The sequence below is a fragment of the Pogona vitticeps genome, chromosome ZW-PAR (genome assembly GCF_051106095.1).
Source record: "Pogona vitticeps strain Pit_001003342236 chromosome ZW-PAR, PviZW2.1, whole genome shotgun sequence".
In the NCBI taxonomy this organism is placed as follows: Eukaryota; Metazoa; Chordata; class Lepidosauria; order Squamata; family Agamidae; genus Pogona; species Pogona vitticeps.
Window position 1 is genome coordinate 699,441 of NC_135800.1, and position 9,438 is coordinate 708,878.

General features: G+C 56.2%; 1 protein-coding gene across 3 annotated transcripts; it reads right to left on the reverse strand.

Annotated features, from left to right (window-relative positions):
- Window positions 1-875: 875 nt before the first annotated feature.
- DIPK1B (divergent protein kinase domain 1B) lies at window positions 876-5,768 on the reverse strand. 3 transcript variants are annotated; one of them, XM_072985092.2, is made up of 5 exons: window positions 5,575-5,768; window positions 3,613-3,747; window positions 2,791-2,898; window positions 2,332-2,508; window positions 876-1,974 (listed from the first exon to the last, which is right to left on the reverse strand). In XM_072985092.2, exons 1-5 carry the CDS (start codon window positions 5,626-5,628, stop codon window positions 1,162-1,164), a joined length of 1,287 nt encoding a protein of 428 aa, XP_072841193.2. In that variant the 5' UTR covers window positions 5,629-5,768; the 3' UTR covers window positions 876-1,161. The 3 variants fall into 3 exon arrangements, with proteins under 3 accessions (XP_072841193.2, XP_020650590.3, XP_078238835.1); XM_020794931.3 differs by lacking the exon at window positions 5,575-5,768 and adding an exon at window positions 4,797-4,874; XM_078382709.1 differs by lacking the exon at window positions 5,575-5,768 and adding an exon at window positions 4,771-4,873.
- Window positions 5,769-9,438: the final 3,670 nt, after the last annotated feature.

Consider the following 9,438-nt stretch of genomic DNA (forward strand, 5'->3'; position numbering starts at 1 on the left):
CCACACCAAATCTGTTGAGAAATGGAATACTATGGATTCAAGTATTCTGCCTACACCAGTTTCTAGGAAGTCGCAGCCTCTCTGTGTTTATGCAGCTTTCTTTTGACTTCCATTTAATTTGCCTAAATAAAAATGAAATGTGCCCCCATGTTGTGTCAATTTTCTGCCTTACGAAGGATTTCCCTTGGGACTTTGGAATGCACCAACCACCTCCACGTCTGCTCACAGAATTGTGAGATAAAGCCACTGCCACTCTCTCTGTGTATTTGTATTTACTTGGCCACAGGGTTGGGGTTTCTGACATGGGGCAGCAGCAGCTGTGTCAGGGAGGGCCGAGGGATTCATAGCCATGCAGGAGTTGAAAAGCCCAGTCCGTGGGGGGGGGGGGGGCGTGTCCCAAGAGAAGGTTGGGAGTCTCCATAAGAACAGGCTGCAAATGGTGCCTGATCCCCTCGTAAGGTTCCTTACATTGTGCGTGGAACGCACAATCTAAGTTAGGGTTCTGGCATTTAGTGAACGAAGGCTGGCTGTTGAAATTGGAAAAACAAACGCAGCGCCTGAGCAGTGAGATGATAATGCTGGCATAGAGAGAGAGGCAAGAGGGTGGGGAGCTCTCCCTGCTTCACCTTTGACCCTGCCCACTTTTCAGCGCTGGACCTGGCCGGTGGTTCCCAAGAGATGGGTCAGAAACCAGCAAAGAAGCCCACAGGCGGAGACGAAGGAAGGTCTCTCTCCTTCCACCTTAAGTCCACAGGGAGGCAGGAGACGAAACGGACCGAAAGGGTCCCTCTGAGAAAAGCAGGAGATCGGAAACTGCCGGTGGTTTTGCTCTAGGATCAGCCAAACATTTTGCAAGCAAGGAACTAACTTAAATAGAACAAGGAGAGAAACGTGGTTTATTGACATCGGAAAGTCTTTCTCCAAGGTACTCTGCTGTTTTATCTCGTCAGCGACAGAGGAGGCCACCTCGTTTGCAAACCTTTGGGGGCGCTTTCTGTGGTTTCTATTCTGTGATCCTCAGATGGGTCTAAGGTGCAGTCCTGGGGGGGGGTTGGGGGGGCAGCCAAGCGAGGGGAGCTAAACGAAAGGATCTGTCGCTCTTGACTTCCTCTGAGGGACCCTTGTTTCCCAAACCACCCCCCAGCCCCCCTGCTGTTACCTCTATGAATATTTGGTGTTTGAAATTTCCTTCCACAGCAGAGTCTTGAGGCTGTTCAGCACCAGGGAATGGTGCACCTCCATTTGGCTGGCCAGGCCGCTCAGGGTCATGCAGGTTTTCAGCTGCTTCTGCAGCTCCTCTTTCAAGTCCCTCGGGGCCCCGTGAAGCAGGTACTCCTGCAGGAGGCCGCACACCTTGGCCAGGTTGGGCTGGACCACGTCGCTCTTGCACTGCTTCATGAGCTTGTCGCAGGGGGCCACGCAGTCCGTCCCGTACGTGCAGTCCGCGTTCTGCTCGCAGTGGCGTCCCTTGAGGAACCCCCGGATGGCCATCTCCGTGGCCACCTTCCGGAGGTCGACCATCTTGAAGTCGTACTTCTCGTTGTAGCCGACGTTCTTGAAGCCCGTCTCGCAGATGTAGAAGCTGCCGTACGTCCCGTGGAATATCTCCTCCACAAATTCCAAGAGGCCGATGGCGATTTTGGCCCGCCGGGGCCAGGCTGGGGAAAACCACTGGTGGACCATGCGGTGGACGGCGGAAGGCAACAGCGGCTGCAGAAGCTGTGGGATGTCCACCGTGTAGAGGGAGGTGTGGCGGACCTTCTCCGTGACGTAGAGATCCCCGCAGTGTCCCAGCAGCCTCGGGGTGTGCTCTTTCTCGTGCAGGGAGAGGGTCAGCAGAAAGTCGTTCAGCTGAAGAAGGGCCCAAATGGATTTCGCTTCCGCCAGAGAGAGCTTCCCGTCTCGACTGACATCTGCCATCGCTATGATTTTGTTCACCAGGTTAGCGAGGGAGGCCTGGTCGCCGAGAGTTGACTGCGGAAACAAAGAAAACCAAATATGAGCGAGTCTTATCTCCTGCAAACGCCTGTGTGAACCCGCTGGGGGCTTCTCTGATAGCCGCCTGGATTGGTTAATTCATTCCCATGGTGAGGTGCCCAACAGTAGGACCCCCCATATCCGTGCGATCAGTATCCACTGATTCACTTATCCACTGTTTGGAAAAAAGGTTTTCTCAGAAACATAGATTTCTAATGACATAGTAATCACAGCTGGCCACTAGAGAGAGCCAGAGACCACACTATGTATAGAATTCACTGTTCTTAGAGCATTTGCTATCATCCGCCTTTTTCAGCCTCCATGCTTATACCGTGGGTCCCACTGTACACTGACTTTTAAAAAGTCCAGGAGCATCTCTCTGAATTCATCCATGGAGGTCCCCCGGGTCGGCTTGTTGAAGAGAACCACGTCTCTCCTGGGGGCTGTCTCTGGGCTGCCGTCCGCCTTCAAGGCTTCTTCGATGCCACATTTGATGATTACCTCCTTCTCCTTCCAGAGTCCGCTGTAGACCTGCAAGGGGGGGGGGAAGCAAGCAACCAGTGACTATTAAGGAGCTGGACAAGATTTGGCTGGTTAGCTGGAATTGCACAGTGGGGCCTGGTGTTGACCCCACCCCCCGGGGTCTCCGCCTGGCCACACAATGGTTGCTCATTTCACTTGGGTCTTTTTTAAAGTCCCTCGGCTGTTCAACCCCCCCCCCCCGCAAGGTCCCTGCTCTGCCAGAGGAATCTGGGGTGGGAGCCCAAAGTGGCTGGTGGCATCGCACACCTGAGCCCCCTGGTCACCTTTTACCTGTTGGGTGGGGGAAGATGTCAAGCATTGCTGGAACACCAAGGTGTGGTCCTCGCAGAGGTCCTTGCACGTTGACCCAGAAATGATTCCTTTAGTATACTGATCGCACTGGGAGGGAGGGAGAGAGAGAGAGAGAGATCCTAAATTAGCAAAATTCCCTGGGGAGCCCAGGGCGATGGACCCATCCTTGCCAAAGAACAAGGAGCACAACTGCATCTACAAAAATGAATACACAAAAGACACAAACTGTTATATTTGTGCTTTCTTAGAGGGAAACTCTCTTAGGGTCACTACAAGTCCAGTTGACTTGACAGCCCATCACGACACTCCCAAACAACCAGACGCAAGGAATCAACGAGATCTACATCCCTCTTGATGCCGTCTTCACCAATGGGGGCCTTCTAAGCGGGGGTAGCTGTCGGACTCTCCTCCTAGTTCTCCCCTCAAGGGCCATCCAAGCAGGCCAGCAAGGGTTGGGGGAGGGCGGAAAGTGGGTAGAACAACGCTTGGTCTCGTGTAATACTCACAGGAGGATGGAGGAACCAAAGCGGTCTTCTCCAGTATATCCCCCCCCCCCCGGAAGCTGATGAGAGCAGAACGGGAGCTTGGATCAGAGGGTGGTTGGTCATTCCCTGACCCGCCCAGGAAAGGAAGGCCTGAGACCAAGGCAGACCCTTTGGGGGGGCAGGCACATGGGGCGTGGGGAGCAGAGGGCAGCCCTCCCTGTCGGCACCCTCTGCCCTCCGTGTGCTTACAGGCACACCTTCCTGTAAAGACTCTGCCGCCCCCCCCCCCCCCCCGTTCCCTTCCCGGAAGACTCACAATGATCAGCTGGCAGGCGTGGCCCCGGCAGAGCTCTGAGTAGGAGGAGTAGTGGATGTAGACCATCCAGCTGGCCACGAAAATGCCCAGCCAGGCGAAGAAGAGGTATTTCACTTTGATGCCAGGAAGGCGACTCTGGGAGGGAGGGGGAAAACGGGGTGGGGGGCGGAAGGAGAGAGAGAGACACAAAGCAGAGAAGAGAATTAGAACAGAGACAAGCAAACCTCGGGGAGCAGGACCCGCGGGTGAGCTTTCACTGAGACCTCAGTGGCTTGGATTCTCTGTCTATGGAGCCAGAGGTTGGGAGTTTGATTCCCCACTAGGCCTCCTCGAGAGAGGCTGGACTGGATGATCTCACAGGGTCCCTTCCAGGTCTGGCCGTTCTAAGAGGATGATCCTGCTTGCTACCCAGTCCAATGTGAGCTATGAACTGCAAGATGCGCCATGGTTTACGCATGGAGCCAGAGGTTGGGAGTTCGGTTCCGCCCCTGGGCCTTCTTGCCAGGGGTTGTTCTCGGGGATCGTTCTAGAGGGGCCCCTTCCAGTTCTGCAGTCCCAAGAGGATGATGATGATGACAGTGTGAAATACCCAAATGAAGGGTCAGAAATTTAGATGACTGGTTAGCTCAATGGTTTAGGTCTCTAGCCGCAGAGCTAGAAGTTGGGCCTTCTTGATAGGAGCTGGACTTGATGATCTAGAAGATCCCTTCCAAATCCGCAGTCCTAAAACAATGATGATGATGATTTGGGTAAGGGATTAGACCAAAATTAAGGAGACCTGGCTTCGAATCCTCAGCCGCTCATGCAGCTCCCTGGCTGACCTTGGGCTGGTCACACAACCTCTCAGCTGATGATGATGATATGAATGCAATCAGTGAGTTACCTATGGCCTGGCCCTGAGAGAGGGGGGACAGACAGATCCGCACCCTGGTAGCTCTGATGCCAGAGGTGAAGCATTGGGGGGGGGGAGGCCTTCACCCAAACACCTCGGAGAAAGATGAGGTCTTCCACGCGGCCAGCAAGAAAAGAGCTCGTCCCAGCTGAGAAATTGGCTTTTTAATTCTCTTAACTCTGCACTCCAGGGGTGTTACACTGGGAGGGGTGTCAAGGTTGTGTAAGGCATAGCTGGGGGGGGGTGTTTCCTGATGACTCCCTCACCTGAAATTCGTCCCTGTTCTCCTCACCTCCGGCATCCCAGAACCAAAATCCTTCGGTTCTCATCATCCTTCGGTTGGTGGCGAGAGGGCCCCAAAGCAGGCCGATGGATGGATGGATGGATGGATCTTGGGTGGCGCTTAACCCCCTCCAGCTGGGCCCAACCCACTGAAGCCAAGGGGGGACCTGGCCCCTCTCCACCTGGACTGGCTTGTCCCACAGATGTTGGTGCCGACCTGTGCCAAAAATGATGGCTCTCCCCCCCCCCCCCGCCCTCCACCCGACAGGCGCGATGCAGGTGAAGCGCCCGGCAGGGTCTTGGGGGGGGGATCCTGCCCACCCCCAGGCAGCAGCCAAACACGCGGGAGTCCGGGGCAGCCTTGGCCCGGAGCCGGAGTGCCCAACCCCCCCGGGGGGGGGAAAGGGGCACGAAGTTGCGCTCCGAGGGCTGCAACCCTCCCGTGCCCGGGTGCATTCCCACGGACCGACGCGCCCGGGACCGCAAGCCGCGACCTTCCGACGACGCCCAGGTGGCCAGACGGCGACACCCCCCCCCGCGGGAGGGGAGGGCAGGGGAGGGGGTTCTCTCGACCCCCGCGGCTCTGCCTAGGCCCGCCCGTCTTCTCTCCCCCCCCCTCCGCGCCCCGGGCCCTTCGCCCCCGCCCCGCGAGCATCCCTTCCACACGCGCGCACCCGCACAAATACACGCCTGTGCCAGCCGCTCTCCGGGGAGGGGGAGGCCCTCCCCGGCCGCCTCCTGGCCAGCATCCTCCTAGTGTCCCCCCTCCCGCCTCTCCCCTCCCTCACCTGCAGGCCCTTGGAGAGCGGGCAGAAGAGGACCAGCCGCCGCAGCCGCCGCATCCCCGCGCCGACCCCAGCCCGAGGAGGCGGGGGTCGGGGTCGGGGGGCTCCCCAGACGGAGGGGGGCGCGGGGGCGGCCGGAGGGCCCAGAATCCGCGGCGGCGGCTTTGGGGAGGGCGGCGGCGGCGGCGGCGGCGGCGGCGGGGGGCGCGCGGATGCGGCTCCGAGCGCGCCTCCGGCTCCGGCTGCTGCATCGGAAGGAGGAGACGCAGCGCTCCGGCGGGGGGCGCGCCGAGGGGCGGGGGCGCGCAGAGAGGCGGGCGGGCGGGCGGGGGGGGGGGGCGGGGGAGCCCATGGACTGGGAGGAGGGGAGTTGGGGGGGGACGGGTCTCCTTCTCCTCCTGCCGCCGGCCCCGGAGCGCAGCCCTGCCCGCCTGCCCATGGACAGGACGAAGGGGCCTCTGGGCGCGTGCAGAGGGCGGCCCCATCGGAGAGAGAGAGAGGAGATGGGGGGGGGGGCTCCTGGGTCTGGCATGTTCTGACGGTGGGTTTTCCTGCACAGGCTCAATGACCCCCCCCCCCTCCGGGAGTCGCTTATCCGCCTGTGGCTACACTTTATTTTCTCCAGAAAAACTCAGGATTTGTCTTCGAAGAGGGAAAGAACTGGGCCTGCTTGGCCTTGAGAAAATGAAGGAAGAGAGGAGAGCGCTTGTCAAAGACCTCAAAAGATGCCCTCCAGAGGAAGGGGCAGGATCTGTCCTCCATCATCCCAGAGGGCGGGGCACGTCATAATGGGCTCAAGCGACAGGAAGCCAGGGTTAGGCTGAATATCAGGAAAAACTTCTCCACTGTTCGAGCAGTATGATGATGGAACCCCTGGCCTCGGGAGGTGGTCTGTGCTCCCACCCTGGAGAAAACTGGACCACCCTCATTCCGATCTGCTTGGATTGGGACCCCTGCCTTGAGCAGAGAAAGGGTTGGACTGGATGGCCTTTGAGGACCCCTTCCGACTCTGTGATTCTTCACCCATCCCTCAGTGCTTCGGCTGAGAGGTGGTAGTTTGTGGAAAGGCAAGCCATCATCCTTATCCTTGAGTGGGCATCTGAAGCGAGTCATCCTCAGTCAACACCCAAGTCCCACTCCGAAGGCTTGGTCCCTCTTGCGTATTCCGGATCCTTGCCCTGTTCTGGGCGCAGTCCTTCAAGAAGGACCCTCAGAGGGTGGATCATGTCCAGAGGAGATCGGAAGGTCTGAAGCCGTCTGACAAACCAAGGAGAGGCTGGCTGTTTTGTTCAGCCTGGGGGGGGGGGAGACAAGACTCGAGGGGCCATGGGACCCCCATCTTCCAGAACAGAGTGCCACAAAAATAATGGTCTACTATTGACCAATTATGAGTTGGCCATCTCTGTACACTTGTTCTGTAGTTCCATATTTTCCCCCAAGTCTAGGAAGGGCTCATCAGAGTGGACTTCCCAGTAGATCCACTAGATGGCACTTCATGCTCAAGAGAAGGACTCTTCCCCCCCCCCAATAATTGCCGTTATTAAAATTGACATGGTAGGGTAAGCAGGGATGGTGGCAGGTCTTTGCATCTTGGCCCCAGGTCCGACTCTGAGTGTTTGGTACCAGGTCCCGAGCCTGTGCCTATTAGAGATGGGCACGAACCGGTTCGTCCCAGTTCGTCAAGGCGGCAGCATGGGGAGGTGGTGCTGCTCCCCTCCTCTGGCTCACTCAGGCACTCACTAGGCCCAGCTTGCTTGCTCCCCACCCCCTGCTAATATCTTGGTCAGGATCAAGGAGGCAGGGAGGGGAGCAGCAGCAGCCGCGCTGCCGCCTTGACGAACCGGTTCGTGCCCATCTCTAGTCCCTATTTTTTAAAAAGCTTCCCCCCCAGAAAAAAGGGAGGAGGTGGGTGGGTTCCAACTTGCAAGTCGAATCCAAATCCTTGGGGGGGGGGGAACGGAGTGGAGTCACTGTCCAACTTGACCCTGGTGGTAAGAGGATGATATTATATTCCGGCAAAGGAGAGGGACGGCCGTGCGCCTGAACCCAAGTGAAAACAGCCGGGCTCTGCTTTGTGTAATTCCATCGCCGTCCTGCCTCTTTCTTGGCCCGACTCCACGGCCCTGGGAGAAGAGAAAATCGAACCCGGCCCCAGAGGAGCTCCCTCACCGCCGTCTGTGGCTTGCCGGAGACTCTCTGGAGAAGCATCATCCTGACTAATTTAATTTTGCCTCCCCTAAGGCTTGAATGCTGCCGTTTGGTTGGGAGGGAAGGACTGGCCTGCAAAGAGATCGGCCCGGTGGCCGTTTTACTCCTGCAGATGCTCATTTCCAAATAGGCCAAGTTGCGAAAGGGCCAGCGGGCTGAACTTGATGGCCTCCAGGTCCCCCTTCAAAGACCATCATCCTTTCCCCTCCTGGATGGGCCCGGGTTCACCGCTCCCCCCCAACCTCCTCCGCCTCCACTGACATCCGCTGAAGGTTTGACGAACAGATCCGTGCCGACCCCAGCGCCCAAGCTGGCCTTCCGGGGCCAGGATCATGAGCCCGGCCCAGGAAAAAAGACCGCCTCTGCCTTCTGCATAAACGGCTGCCTCTGCATCTCTTTTAAAGCAGCTTAGCAGCTCAATCCTCTTTAAGAAAGGTGGTAAAAACACACACAGAGAAAGAGAGACCCAAGTCTCTGGATTTCCTCTTTTTAGCGGGGAAGGAGAGCGGTCTCGACTTAGACTGTGCCACGGGTGGGCCCGAGAGGATGCAACCAAAACAGACACAACCTGTTGCTTTATGACCCACTGGGGAGGCCACAGACCCAAAGGGCAAACCTGGCAGCCGTATTTCCTGGCTAGAACAGAGAGAGAAAACAGTTTTTGGCAGGCGCAATGCGAGTTATTCCATTCGTCGTTACAAATGTCAAGTGCGATCAGCGACTTATTTTATTGGATTTCTACCCCGCCCATCTGGACCAAAGGTCTGCCCCGGGGTGGCATCACAAATTCAAAAACAGTTAAACCCATAAGCATGCACTATAAACCCGAGATGGTAAAAATGTGAATTTTAGGATACAGAAGGAGGGAAAGCTCGCCCGAATAGCCGGGTCTTGACTTTGCTTCTGAAGAAAGACAGGAACGGCTGTTAGTTAATCAACCCACCGATCAATTAATACCATCTGGTTTACTAATTAAAATAGCCAACGACAGATTTTTAAATCTGAAAATTAATTAAGAGGATTTTTAAAAAAAAACAGATTTAAAACTTTATTTTAAAAAAAGATCAGTTCTCCCAAAGCCAAACAACACACACCTGTTTCTCTTGGGAGATTTATTTCCAACCTTGCATTCTGCTTGTAGTTTGTTTGACTGGGAGGGGCCTATCCAGACGGGGGTGTCTGTCAATCTACCCAGCACTAACCAATCTGTTCCTTCCAGCCTTTGAATTCAGCCCCGCCTCCTGGCCGAGTGTCTCTTTCCCTCTCTTTCCACTGGAGGGAGTTGTTTGTTTGCTGTTGATCTGTTTGGTGGGTCGTAAAATAGGGGTGCGGAAAAGAAAGCTGAATAGGCAAGTCTGTAATTTCAGGCCAACGAAAGTCAAGAAATGCGGGTTTTGTTCATTCTTTCTCTTACAAACCAATCAGACTGGAATTATGGTCACCTTAAGTGTCATTGTAATGACACAAAAAGGAGGCACAGGTGTAACTATCCTCCTCAAGGGGTCTCCGGGACTTCTTTCTACAGAGCGCAAAGGCATTCTTAAAGACCCCCCCCCCAACAATCCAGACCCCTGCAAATTTCTAGGTCGTTTGAAGTAAAATTAATTCACCGCTTGCAAACTTGCTCTGTAGCGAAGATTCCCAGGTGTTAAGCTTCGC

Excerpts from the sequence above, each read along its gene's own strand:
- DIPK1B (XM_078382709.1), bottom strand. The coding sequence starts at position 4,836 with ATGATGAGAACCGAAGGATTTTGGTTCTGGGATGCCGGAGGTGAGGAG. Across the intron at positions 2,899-3,612 it reads ACGCCTGCCAGCTGATCATT|TGCGATCAGTATACTAAAGG; the intron begins GTGAGTCTTCCG and ends CCTCCCTCCCAG. Across the intron at positions 1,975-2,331 it reads TGCTCCTGGACTTTTTAAAA|TCAACTCTCGGCGACCAGGC; the intron begins GTCAGTGTACAG and ends TTGTTTCCGCAG.